General features: G+C 39.0%; 1 protein-coding gene across 2 annotated transcripts in view; it reads right to left on the bottom strand.

Moving 5' to 3' along the window:
- MAST2 (microtubule associated serine/threonine kinase 2) overlaps positions 1–15,099 on the bottom strand; it is a 199,508-nt gene that overhangs the window by 104,661 nt on the left and 79,748 nt on the right. The window contains exons 4-5 of one of the 2 annotated variants that reach the window (XM_050900979.1): positions 9,272–9,303; positions 397–603 (exon numbers count right to left, since the gene is read on the bottom strand). In XM_050900979.1, the coding sequence (XP_050756936.1) occupies positions 397–603; positions 9,272–9,303 (239 nt within the window). The remainder of the gene's footprint in view (positions 1–396; positions 604–9,271; positions 9,304–15,099) is intronic. The other variant, XM_050900980.1, reaches the window with a different exon arrangement.

Here is a 15,099-nt window from a genome sequence, read left to right as displayed (position 1 = left end):
TTAAGGACCCCACTCTAGGCTGTTTTAAGTTGGTTTTCTTGACATCAGCGATACCTGTGAGGGTTCCTTTGCTCCATGGTACAAGTTGCACATGCACTCAGAAGCTAACACAAGGTACAATCAAGAATTCGCATGCACACACAGGTAGACAGGTTTCCATTCCTCAATTAATTTTATATTCTTCCCTACGTAGGACCTTAAACTACACATGAACTAGAAAAATTTGTATCAACAAGCAATATCGACCTGAACCCTAAATGACTGGAAGTAAATTAGAACTACAAGGCTGTTCCCTTCTGTTAGATATTATTCTCTTAAACTATAAAGCTGGTAAGTTGATAAATGGTTACACCAACACCAAACTGTTAGAAATTCCTAGTTGATACCTCTCCTTACCTCCACTGAAAAGGATGGCTGTAGCATGGACTAGACGGATTGCTCTGGGGTTGTGAGTTCAGGTAAAATACTAGAGGAGAAGTAACAAGTGCACAGTCAGCACTAAACGGGAATTTAAGGTGCTGCAGACCTGGAGCAGATGTAGGAGAGAACATGTGCTGATGAACATCGCTTCCTCGGCAGTGCGAGTACAAAGAGGAGGAGATTCTGACAAGGTACCACGGTAGAAAAAAAAATAAATCAGGGTCAATATCACATCTTCTGTTTCAATAAAAGAAAAAAAAAGATACTTCCAAAATACAAGTTATATCTTCTTAATAAATGCAATAAACTAAGTCATCCTTTCAATTATCATCCAAACCAAAATGTATTTGTCAGTCAATATAATATCTAGTCAACATTATTTTTCCACTATGAAAATCTTCCAATCTGGAATTATCCAAATCCTTTTTTGTAGTGATTCCCAGGCTTTCTGGAATACACACCACTGTCAATCCTTACTGTAAAACTTTTAATTGAGGAAAAAATAACAAATTGATAATGGCACCAGTAACAGACATGGACCATTTATATCACAGCCTTCACAATTTGGGAGCCATGGTGCTACGCCACGCCTGTGGCAAAAACAGAAATACGCAACTGTGAAAACATGAATTACACAAACCATTAACTAGAAAACAACATTTAGCACTGACAGTGTTTTAGAACAACAACTAATTAAGCCTGAAAGCAGCACTGCAAAATGGCTTTATTCTAATTTTAGCAATGGGGAAACTGAGGCACAAAGAGGTTAAGTGACTGGTCCACAGCACATCCATTGTAGTATCAGGATTACAGCTGAGGACACCAATTTCCAGCTCTGTGCTCAGTTCTGTAAACTATACTGCTTTTGCAGGGTTAGCAGCCAACACACATTCGTATACACAGAGAGCACAGAAAATTTCTCAATGTAGCTGCTTTCCAAAAAGCTGCAAACAGACTTCTACATAAACATAAAAAAGAGGTTCTAACACCTACTTTATTGAACTATACACGATGAGATGTCCTTCACTAGAAATAAAGTAAAAGTTAACTTACAAATATTGGTACTATAAAGTGTGCTTATGCAATAGAATACAAACTAGTGCCACCGTATTCTTACAACTATAACTTTGATTTTGACTGAGGGATGAAAAAGGTTTCTATTTACCATATTTAAAAATAAAAGTGAGCAAAAGGGAATCTGGAGCATGCTTCAGTTTTCTTTAGTATTCAGACATTTTACACTGAATGTCCTGAAGTCAAGCATTCTTGTCAATATTCCTTGCTTTAAATTTCTAATGAATCCAAACACTTATCAGTAAGTAACCTTTACATATTGGAAATCCTCCCCACTAGCAATCTGTGCTTAAACAGCTGATGAGCTGTACAGTCCACAGACAGAAAAGGTTAAGCCTGCCTCTTACCCTGCTCCTCCGTTCACTGACTATGTGATAGATTCATTTAACCTCCTCTACTCATAAACATAGTATTAAATATACAATTTCCTTAATTTTACCTAATAGAAATAATAAATATAATTATGAACATCATAAATAGCAGTTTTCATTAGTAGATTTCAAAGCATTTATCAAGGACACAAGCATTAAAAAGGAAATGCTTGTTTAAATTTCATCTGTAGAAATACTTGTGGCAATGTAAATAAAGATTTTTTGCTTTGAATCTAAAATTTTTCAATAGCATTCTTAATTTAAAAACATAATAAAGGTAGCAAAGGTTTCTGGAGATTTGAGCCCTGTGACAGCTTTCTGGCAGATTATTAAAAGTACTTTTTAAATCTGAAGAGTGATCAAACTAGAAAGACAGTTATAAACATTCAGTTTTACTACATTAATTAATGCTTGGTGCAAAACCTAACCACAATGTACCCCATTTAAAAACATTTAAATATTGCTCTTTTTTGGCTACACTTTATGGTAAATGCTCCACAAAAGTAAAATGTTAACGCTTCCAAATGAAATGTCATTCGTGTACAGCCAAATAAGCATGACAGATAAAGAAAGTTCTAACAAATTAAAGCAATGTCCGTTGGCCACAGAAAATTCTGACTTGTTTTTCTTCACAGTTTCAATTTGAAATGTTTAAGTGCAATTTCTTTTTCACAACAGTCCTTACTGGATCCGCAGAGACGGGGCTCCAAGCCTCTGTTTCCTCCGTTTCATCATTGTGCTGATACACTATGTTTCTTCCCAGCATAAGAGGCTTAGAGCCGGGAAGGAGAGCCCACCGTTATCACTCCAACGCAGAGCACAGAACAATCAGTGCAATTCCAAGCTCTTCATGTACTCCCAGTGTCACAGAGACCTCAGGAGTTCAGTAATGGTCCAGATTAATCACACGGCTCATGTCAAAAACCTAATTATTTAAAAAAAAAAACAACAAAAAAAAACTTCTACAAGTCTATTCATAACATCCAGAGAAAGGAAATGAAGCCCACCAGTATGAAACGAAGGCACAGAAAAGTCCCAAGACACAAACTAGCCATCTGACCTGTCACGCAGCCAGTGATATAGTCCTGACACGCTCAGGCTGAGCCCACAGCAAATCAGCGACAAACTTCTCCTGGGCTTCAAGGAGCGGGAACAGTCGCTCTCACCAAATCAAAAGGAAAGCGTAAAGCCAAAGGGAGTGATGGCACACTTGAAAGGATTCTGGCAGAAATCTCACATAGCAGCTTGAAAACTCACACTGCGATAGGAATAGAGTCGCTGCTCCCACCCAAAGCCCTTGCAGAGTCATCAGCGGTGCAAAGAGCAGCTGTTCTCGGCTGGCGGGGGAACATGTGAACCATCCCTTTTTCAGAAATCAATCCCCTTAAGAAGACGCACAACTTTAATCTTAAAACATCTTCCTGTAACTCCCAAGCTGTGTTCCAGCCACAAACTTCATGGATTCTAGCACTGAAAACAGAGCAACAGCAATCGCAGCAGCCTGGGGAGCCAAATGCTGAGGGGGGGGGGAACCACCTTCATGAGGAGACAATGTTCCCTTGTACAATGCAAGTCTTGCATTTTTGTTTGCAAATGGCAATTTCCATCAGCTCAAAATCAATTTTATGCTATTAACAAAACTGCCCCGAAATAATGTCCAACATTTTTTAAATGTGTATTTGTAAGAAGGTAGCTTCCCCCCAAAAAATTCCAAATATATATCTTTGATAGACTTTAAAGTGTTAAAGACTGTATTTAGGCAGGTAAAGACTGCTATTCACAAGTACTATCAACCAAGCCAAATTCCAGATTACAACTTGTATCTTCAGATCCTCCCATGATTCAAATCACAGCAGGAGTGCCCCACACTACAAGGTCACAACCTCTCAACAGCTATGTCCCATCAGGAGAACAAACTGCCAGTCTCAAAAGTAAGGGCCAGGGTGCCCAGGGTGGCTGTTCCTTAAACAACCAGAGCCCCTGCCGCCCCACGCCGTGCCTTCAGAGTAAGAAAGCACAGCAAGCAGCAAAAGGTACTAATTTGGTATGTTATGTATAATTTTATTATACTTATTAAATGAGAACCTGGATTAAGTAGTGGAAACTTGATAATAAAAACTGCACAAAAGACTCTTCTCACTTTTAAATCCTTGATGAAAACCTCCATAAATTCTTTGTCTCTGAGATTACAGTATATACAGAACACTAAAATCCCCCTTATTCACTAAATCACTTCTTTTATAGAAACAATGCTTTCAAATTATTTTTAAAGCCCAATATACGAATAGCAACACTCCTACGGAGCCCTGCATGAGTAATTCGGCACATTCCACCTCCAGAGCCAGCCCCACATATCAGCTTAAGAGCACCGCGTTATTTTTGATCTACTGCTTCTGTGCTGCTCCTGTGCAGCTCAGAGAAGGATAGAGTGGTTAGAAAATACCACCTTTTTCTCTCCCCAGCTATAAAAAGTACCACAAGCAGAAAGCATTGAATGGAGGCATTATTTCTTACTCTATTTCCAGATCCAAGACAGAACAGAGTGCAAAAGTAGCAAAACTCCCTACTCCTTTTCAGAACCATTTTTTCCTCCATTTCCAGCACTTTGGCTTCTCCACGCTTGAGGCACAGCACTTGCTCCTGGCAGGGAAATGGCATCAATCGATCCCCAGCAGAAATGCATACCCGCCAAGACAAACAGAAATGGAGTGATATACTCCATTTCTCTGCAGATACAGAGGAAATTCCCATGGCACCTCAGCATGGCAAGATAAAGACATAAACCAGCACTAAAGGCCAGAAATTTTTTTTCCTGCCGTCAAACTTGTTGTTGTTTCCAAGGTCTAAGCATTAAAAAGAATACAAGTAGAAACTGATATAAACCGGTATTCAGCATATCCTCCCAAAGAAACTCCTTGGTGTGTTCGTGTGTTATTTTACTGTCAGGAAGCTGGGAGTAAGTTTAACAAATTATGACGCAGACTTGTTTAATGAAACACCCTACGAAATGTCTAGGGCTGCAGAAACTAAGAACCTTTGGAGGTTTATAAGTAGAAGGGGAGGGCAGAGAAGGAGGGAGAGAAAGACAGAAAACGAGCCCCACAGTGGACATAAATTGCCTTAAAAAGAGATTAGAAGGAATAAAGACCACCATAAAAGCCTTGCACGTGTCTTTAGCAAACACTGTTATGCTGCTTACCAAATTTCATAAAGATAGACACAAAAACTTGAGGTAAATACTATTTCTTATCAGCACCTATCACCATCAAAACAGTAGTTTGTAATATTTTATTTACTTAAATGTGTATTTTTACTGGATATATTCTGGATTATAATTATTTTTCCTGTTTCTTATGCCTCCATGTTCTTTTTCCGTTCGTACACAGACTTTATATTTGATACAGATGGTTGACAGCAGGAAAGAATTAACAAAAATAACTTGCATCTGAAATTAACAACTGGTTTAGCAAATTTAGTTTGCTGAGGAAATTACTCTCTTCAAATTTAGATATAATGTGGGAAAGCAATATTTCCTTTTTAGAAAATTTTACATTTAGATAAGACAAAAATTACAGCCACCTAAGCTAGTAACCCTGCCTAAGAAACGATGAGGATTTCAAATATAAACACACATTTTTAATAAAAAACCTGAACTGGTCAATACAGTTCATGTTATAAACAATTCAATTTATTAAAAATGGGGTACTGAACAAGAAACCAGATGGCTCAAATGCAACCCCAACTCAATTTAGTGACTGCTGATTAGCTGTGGAGGCAATCAGAAGAAACAGTGAGCTCCAGGATGGTGTTGCGCATCCTGCAGCCACAATGAAAATCTGCAGTTTACAGCCTGGTCTTTTGGATGTCGAGTTGCTGTTATACACATGAACACACACGAGCGCTTCATCGTGAGCGCTTCATCACGAGCCTTGTCTTGCTGCACAGTCCCCACCTTTGTCCTTTCAAGTCTGGAACGTCTCTGGTGCGCTTCACATGCAGGTGCACATCAAAACCATTTGAAAGCTGAAGCCAACAATACAAAAAACAATCTCTGTACATGCTGTAGCGCCAAAAGAACAGAACAGGGTAATGGCTGAAAATAATTAAACCACTTCCACTAATAGGATGGAGATCAAAGTTTGGGTCTATCACTTCACATTTGCTATTTGAAATTAAAGAAAATATTCATGAATGGTAATCATTTTTTGTGAACAAAGCATGGGGAAAACATAACCCATACATTTATATGCATAATTTATTAAAGGAAAACTTTGAACTCTGATTATTGAACCACACCAGAGACAGAATGTAACTACTTGTTCCTCTTCTCATACTCCTCTTAGCAGCATACAACTCAATTGAGTATAATTTCCTTTAGTGTATTAAACATAACCCCCCTACAGAACCACACACACTTTAAGCACATTAACAACAAAATGGTATCTAAATAATCAGGCATTCCTCTTAATGTCACCCTGCATACAATTCCCCCATCTGTTTTACATGCCTGCTCACTCTGTGCTGATTATTTCAGGATTAGACTGCAAGATCTCCAAGGGCAAAGCCATCGTTTACGGTGTGCTTGCGTTCCCTTCTGCTAATATGAAAGCAGACTCGCTAATCAACAGACTTCACAGGCTCCATCCCACCATTCATTCTCTTCAGCTTCTACCCAAGACCTTCTTTACGTGACAAAATTCCTCATGCTCTCCTGCCAAAAATACTGAGACATCTAACTCCACTCTTTTTCCTTACTACAAACAAGCGTAGCAACTGTTGTTGTCGTCCATGCCTACAATCAGTTCCTGCAGAAAAACAGAGACTACTGACCCAGGCAAATATGAAGCAAGGAGAGACAGATAAAGAAAAAGTTAGAAGCATTGCCCTTCTCCATTCAGCAATGACAAATACCCTAGCTAATCCACAGTCTTAAAACTTTTCTAACTCAAAAATCAACCAAAGCAATCACCTAGCAAGCAGCAATAATCAAGTCTTCATTCTACTTCTGGCTGGCTGGAAAACAATGACTTCCTCCCCAAATACAATCTTTTTACAGTAGTAAATGCACCCCAGCCTCCAGACTAGCACACAGAAAAATGCCAAGCAGCTGTATATTTCAATATAATACAATTGCTACCGAACTGCTACAAAGGCTGGAGTTTGTGCAGAAAATGGATGCACCTCTTGAGGGTTTCTGGCTCAAAGCCAGATACTTCATCCTTCTGTCAATTCCTGCTTCTGCTCCTGTCGGTGAACAAAAGTCAGTGAATGACAGTCAATGAATCAGGACCTAGCTACATCCATAACTATCCCTACTCATTAGTTACAGCACAACAACAGCTTTTCAGAATAAATTTTATTTTCAGAATTTATTTTTGCTTATCAGGTTCACAGTTAAGTTGTTCAAGCAGAGGAAAAGCCTCCAGAAGAACTGAGAACTGCCTACAGTCTGTATTTAAGTGCACATCGTTAGGCCACCCTTTTTGACAGAATGGTTGAACAAATTTATACATATTATATATATATTTTTAATATATATACACATAATTATTCCTTTTCTTGATATAAGTCTCTCTAATTACTGACTCGAAGACTAAGAGTGGATTTTTTTTAAATCAAGTAAGCACTCTGATACTGGGATATGCAAATCATGAACATCAGCTCCACAAGACCCTTTTCAGTGAGCCTATGCACTTAACGGTACAGCATCAACACAAACATACACCAGCCACAATGCACTACTGACTTCTTAAATAGTTAAACTTTTCAAACAAGAAATCATTCGGTAGAATTGACTACAGAATCTGTAATTCCAGAAACCTCAATCAAATAATCAACTAGATAACACAGGCAACTAACTGAAGACATGTCAATTCTTCATAGATTTTCAGTCTCGCCAATAGCTGCGACCTTGTGCCTAAAATTTGTGGCCTGGATCTTCTTGACACAGTTTGCTAAATTTCTTCACATAATGATGGCTTAAAAGGCACTCACTTGTGGAACAAAACTAAAGTGAAGCAATGAAAACTGAATGTGTTAAATCAGTATAGAAATAAAACATTCAGTCATTTGGTTTAGTTACTACTAAATAAAACACGACACATTTGAAGCATTTCATTTGTATCTCAGATATTTCAAATGTAAATACATGAGTAGTTTTGTGTCATACCCACCTCCACACTTGAATGAGGGAAGGGAATATCTCTGGCATCCTCAATTTCAATTCCAAAAGTTTTGTACAAAAATATCTAAGTTACATTAAACAAAAAACTTACTGGTAACTCACTGCTCCACCATTTGTTCAAAGAACCTTCACAATTTTCAAATCATGAATACCACCTTTCTTAAAAATCTATCAAATATAGTTAAACTAGTCTTTAAGGCATACTGGTTTAAAAAAAAAAAAAAAAAAAAATCAGCCAGTGTTTCATGTTCTTTAAAAACTCCCTGACTGGTTTACCATTGTCATATGAATTAAACAAAAAGGTCTGGTCATGCCCCATTTTAAAAAAAAGGCCTTTTGATCCATTGTATTGTTCAGCCCTGAATCACTGGTGCTACACAGCGTTTTCCAAACACTGTTTCTTATACAAAGGGGATAACTTACATTGAAAGACTGAAAATCATTTCTCATTAGAACCAGAAACCTGAGGAAGAAAGGTTATATGCTTTTGTGAGCTTCATGTCTGTACTCTACAAGCTTTGGGAAACAATTATAAATCATAATGCAATAACAGGCAGTACAAAAGCTTTCTCTTTTATATAATGCAATCAATACTGCAATTTCTTCCACCATAATTCTGTGAGCATAGCAGAAGCTAAGCTCTCATATCATCATCGAAACACAAGTTAGTTCGCTAAAATTCTTTAAACATCATAATGTATTAAAAAAAATTGCTATTTGTTTAAACCATGTTTTTAAAAGCCTACTTTTCCTGACATTTGCTACTTTGTCGAAATATCTCTATTACATTGACTGCTCCACAAACACCTGACCTGCATGGCCCAAGAGCTGTGTACTTAGACTTCTGTCAACAGACTGTTTGAAGAGCAGTGATCAAAGTTGTCCATATCACATAAATAATCCGTGACTTCTGTGGAGTCACTTCAGCGATGTCAGTGCAAGCAACACTCAACACCGCAGCTACCTCCATATCAGGATCAGCTCAAGCTGACAATTAGAAGTAAGGTTACACTAGTACTACTTTTCCGACTACACTTAAGGAAATGAATAGAGGCTTCAGTCTCAGAGAAATGCAAGCTAGCTGTTTCCAAGTGCATGACAGGTTCTTGAAAATGCTAACAGAGAAAACAGGAGTATCTGCCCATTTAACTGATTTCCACAATTGAACTGCTATATATGTTCAAATCAAACCAAGTGATGAATAAAGAATAACTATACTTACAAGCTTCCTCTCCTGGGGAGACTGAGCTCTTTCTGGAAAAAAAAAAAAAAGAATGAAAACCTTGAGTTAACTTTACTTGTTATTATATATTACTCATTTATTTATCAATAAATGACTGAAGTGAAACTAATAAAAAGCTGGCCATTTCCGAATGCATGCTCAGTGCGCAACTGCGCACAGCACTGCTGTGCATACGAGGTGAATCTGTACACATTCATAGCACAGTAGTTTGGGGTACAAAAGCTACTCATTTTGTCTGAATAATCATTGCCTTTGCAGTCACAAAATCATAAGCACTCAACAGGGCAAATATAACTTTGAAATTCAAGCCTAAACATAGATAAGGCAGTAATTAATTCTGTCCTACATACCTCATCACCATCATATCCGAACCACTTCTGGAAGTGTGGTACGCAATATGCCCAGCATCTGCTGCATGTATGTTCTCACATTCTCACCAAAAAGAAAAAATAATGCAACAGAGTGGCTTTTGGTTGTGGTTTTTTTTTTCAAATGTACACATTACTTGTGTTATATATTATCACAAAAAATCCAAGGCCAAGGAAACACAACTGCCACTTAAAAGCAGCATTGTGCACCTAAGCAGCAAACGCAAAGGCAGGCCGGGAATTTTAAGGTTTTTATTTAAGTGAACAGACCATGAGCATCCGCAAGGCACAGGCAGTGACGGATGCAGCACCATCAGACAGTAACCACCCGCGTTCGGTTTGTCTTTTAACGTCCACCCCAGCACACCGCTGCCTCCCGCTGCCCGGCGCCGCCGGGCCCTGCGCTTCCGCACGGCGCCACTAGGTGGGAGCCGGCTCGCGCCCACCGCCGCCCGCCGCCGCCCCCCGGCCCCGCCCGCCGCCACCGCCCCCGGCCCCGCCCGCCGCCGCCCCCGGCCGGGCCGGGCCGGGCGGCAGCTGGGGCTGAAGAGGCGGCGAAGCAGCGTCAGGGGGGTGCAAGGCAAAAAGCAGCCGCGGCGTTCCCTCCGCCCCGCACCTAACGCACCGCGAACGTCAGACATTTCCCTTCCCGAGTGGCAGGGCGGCGGGCCCAGCCCACGCCTGCCGCGCCCGGCGGGCCGCTGCAGGAGGGGGCGAGCGGACTGGTGCTGATGCGGGGCTGCTGCACTCCAGCTTTTCACAACAGGCTGGGAAGTAACAATATAGCCGATTTCAGCTTCTGACTTGCGGAACACTGATCTACGTGCTGTATTTTTCATCCCCACTAAGAGACAAATCAGTGTTTTCACTGAATATTGACAGAATTCAGTAGAAAAAACCAAATCCATGAAACCCGGTAACCTCTTTTCCATGTTTAGTTATGGTGTACTTGCTGACTTGAATGATTAACAATGTTATTGACAAACTGTCAATGACTGGCCTCTGTTAAGTAATACACTGGACATTACTTAGCAAAGTTTTTCAAAGCTAACAAAAAGTTACAGCTACTAGAACTAAAAAAAAATCATTAAAGCTTAAACATGCTGTTATTATTTTCAAGTATGAGTTCTCTACAATTTGAAATTTCATTACAGTTTAACAGTACTGAGCAAATTTCATGTGTGAATTATCACAAGGCTGACAGCTTACAGCATCAAGAAATAAATTCCTGTCATCAGACAAACTTGTCAAGATCTAATCAAAACATTTCAAGTATGTAAGATAATAAATCATTAGCATCTATAACAGGTTGTGTGTTTTATATTCTGAAAAGGTACTTCTTCCACTCTCATTTGTTAGAAAGAATTAAAGTTTCCAACTGTGAAGTCTACGTAGCAATGACAGCTTTTTGCCACTGCAAATGGATAAATAGGTAAGATATAGTTATTATATACTATACATTATTCTGTTTGTGTATATAGTATATTAGTTGTACATGCTTATATATATATATCTCTTACATCATATGAGCAGGTGTATTTAATTTATCCTCTTTAAAGAAGATCTGATATAACAAAAGGTGCTTAGCAGAGGGTACTTTTCCTATTCAAATGGCGCATTTCCATTTATTCCAACACAGTCAGCCCCAGAAATTTTCAGAAGGAATGAATAAAGCTCTGGAATTTCATGGTACTGGCTGAAAAAGGAAAATGGTGACCTTTAAATCTCTTTATCTACCTTCTAATTTTTGAGCTTTTAGGGTTCATGTTCACAAGCTTTGCTCTAGTCATTAGGGCTGAAAAGTCACTTAAAGAGAGAACACTTCCTTGCAGCAGCACAGCTCCGGTAATTGTGTCTTACAGACATACACCACGGGAATCGTGGTCCAGTAACAGGAGTGGACAAACCTTTTCCTTTCCTCTACTGTACACTTGTTTTACTCACACAATATTGCCTTTAATACTTCCTATGATGTAGCTAATTCAGGATTAAATGCATACAAGGTTAAAAGAAGGACCGACTTGGGCTTTGTTCCTGAAATCATCCTTTGAAATCTGTCATCAACAGTTTCCAAATAAGGAAGGAAAAAAGTACTAGCAGATGACATCTCAACGCAATCGAAATATTATTCTATCCATGTAGCAATTGTTTTCATTCTGCACCTCCACCTTGACACACACAGTGCAGCTGTGGAATCAATAGGCAGTAGTTCAAATTTAATACCTCTGTGGTCTTGACAACAAAGAGCACAATCAAAGCAATCAATTTTTGTACCTGTTGTTCCACTATGCCTCATTTCGTGTTAGTCTTAAAATCCCCTTCAAAAACCCTATCAGCCATACATCGAGCCATGCCCCGACTCCCACAGCACTTTTCCTGTCCTCTGGAGAAATGCCAAGCCTGCACCCTCCCAGCTATTCGCCCTTTTCCGCTTCTCCAAAGCAGGGCTGGTAACGGCACTTCTTACAATCCTCCAAACCAGACCATGACTGGTGGGGCCAATGCAAAAGCATCAGAGCTGGAAGTTACACAACTGCGAGCAGCATAATTATGAGTTTTGCTTTTCCTGAATCACCAGTGAGTTAAGTGTCTAAAGAAGTTACATCCCAGGGAAGAAGAAGAAAGAAAATGCCTGGAGATGGAAGCACGGAGGGAGCAGACTGCAGACAACTGATGACCTATTTGAGGGTGCCTATTTGAGGATGTCCACCGTCAGGAGAACACTGCAGATCTCCAGAGGACAGAGCGGACAATGAAAATGCCTACCAGAGATAGGGATACACTCACAGGGTGGAGACTCAGCTGGGCCTTAAGGTGGCTTAACACTTTCATGTGTGCAATGGGACCAACTGAGAGTTTACATCTAAAAATGACAGCGTAGTTTCAAACATATGAAGTAGCACTACAAAAAACACTGATTAAATAATTATGCAAAATATAAGAGAAAAGTCCAACAGCATTTGACAAGTATCCTATAAAGGTGAAACTCTACTCAGAATCAGTTTTATAGTACAGATTAAACGCTTTAGTAAATGATGACAGAGGTGGTGTGATTTGACTGGTTTCCTCCCACTCCACAAAGGAGTTTGGCATTACATGTCCATGTATCCTGAAAAAATGAATCACATTTTAAGAGGTAAGATAACTAATAGAACAGTGCTGAGCTGTCACTACTTGGTCTGAACCACTATTTACAGGGTGCAGCTGTAATCCTTTAAGTAAATATGCTAATTTATCCCGAAGGACATTTTTCATTTAAGACCACCCTTCTGACGAGAACAACACATGAACATTCAAGATTTCAAACTGCCTCTTAAGACAGCACATCTGCCTCCCTGAGCACTTGTGCTGCCAGTACCTATATATATTGCCACTATTACTTCAGCCAGCCTCCATGCCACCTGCTCTCTAGGTCAACAATATAACCCTCAAAATAGAGGCTTACATTTACATTTGATTTATATGAAGTGATAAATAGCATAAGAATATTTTAAAAGATGGTTGGACATTATTAACACAGAACTTTCAGAAGTGGAAACAAATAACTACTTTCACAGATCCTAAAAAATAAGAAGTGTATTAAATCTTGCAGTACGCAAATGACAGGAACAGACTGTTCTGAAAGTTAATTTTTTTTTATCAGTTCCATATTTCAAGGCATAATTATTAAACATGCAACTTGATCTCTACATGACAAAAGAAGCAGCAGATTTTCAGACAACTAGTTAAAAATGAAGCTTGGGAAAGAAATTCAGCATCGTGGAATTTACAAAAAGCTGGCTCTAATACACTCCTTGAAAAGAGTTCCTTATATTTGTTTCCTTTTATCTTATCATCTCAGATCATGCAGATATAAAATCAGTTGGACACCGTAACATGCTACAGTTCAGGTTTCACAATAGGACTGGATCCTCACTGGACCTATCATTTTTGAGGCAGCAAGGAAGCTAGAAGAGAAAATATATTGGCCATTTTAAGCATCACTTTTCTGTTTACATAATACATTGTTTAGTGCATAGATACTGAAAATTTATTCTATTGTGATCTTTTGTATACAGAAACTGCATCTGAAAACAGGAACGTTTCAAGCAGCAGAAAGAGTGCTGGCTTTTTGCATACGTATATGCACACAACATGAAACGGAAATAAAGTCTGGAAATCTATTTGTTCATTGACCTACAATACAACCCATATCTTTTAAACCGATATGTTACGTTATAAAAGTGTGAAGAAAACAGGAGCCCATCACTCAAAATTGTCACTTTCTCTCAGTCTTGTAATTTGTCCTTGAATATGTAGCTGCGCATATGGCACAGACCCACAGGCAAAGTTGGATGCTAGAGTCTGCGCTGATGGCAGCTTAAATGTAGCCCTTTCAAATTAAAGTGAGAACCATCGCTACACTCAGGACGTTCCATATTTTTGCCAGAGCCAACAATATGATTCCTGAGATTGCCTTTGACCTTGGCTTTCTTGCAAGGTAGCTCACTATCATACCAGTTGGGACAATAGACAAATATTTTTACAGCTATAACAGTAAATACATTTCAGTTAATAAGTTAATATTTCACAGATGATGAAATTCCACTGACACTCATTGACCTGGTACAATGCACTCATGTTTTAATATTTTTCCTTTGCTGACTACGTTTGCTTTAGGGTATACTATGAACCAGCAGGGGATTAATTAAATCTTTTTCTATACATAACCATTTGCATTACAGAAATGATATAATGAGGGTTGGAATCTCCAGTTCTGATGGAAAATACAACCTGGCCATGCAAGGACAAACTGTAATCCATCCATCAGATTAACAGGAAGGAATTTTTCATGGTGATTAGAAAAAAAACACCCCACACTAAGCTTCTCTTTCTCCTATCAGAATCTGTCAAGAAAAATAATTTCCTTCTTTTCACCGTATCATTGTAAATGGTTATTAAAAACAGTACTTCTCAATTTCTCTCTCTAGAAATGATTACATCTGAACTTGTTTCCCTAACTCATCAGCAAAGAATTTTAAACACCAACACTAAAACCGTATCTGTCTTGAATGTCAGATTAACCTATGGAATATACTGCAGATATTTTCTATAATTTACTGACTTTTTAGAAACTAAATTCAGGATCATACTGTTAGATTGTCTGCTTAGCTACAGAGATGCTTAAAATACAGAAAATGAATATCCAAGCTCTTGCCAATATCATTCAAAATATTGAGAGGACACAGAGTTTAATTCCCAGACCTTTCTCCACACTGTACAGAATTTATGCCTGCAATCACACAAATCCTGAATTGCCATGGATAGCTTAGTCCCAGCGCATCGTCCCATATTCCCAGTATCAGCCAAACTGCCTGGAACTGCCCTTTCCTAAGAGATCTCACCTTCATGGTGACAGGGTGCCAGAGCCTTCAGGACAATGTGCCTGGCACTCGAATA

The sequence above is a fragment of the Gymnogyps californianus genome, chromosome 8 (genome assembly GCF_018139145.2).
Source record: "Gymnogyps californianus isolate 813 chromosome 8, ASM1813914v2, whole genome shotgun sequence".
Lineage (NCBI taxonomy): Eukaryota > Metazoa > Chordata > Aves > Accipitriformes > Cathartidae > Gymnogyps > Gymnogyps californianus.
The sequence above is the reverse complement of the archived record's forward strand: the minus strand, read 5'-3'. Positions and strand labels throughout refer to the sequence as shown.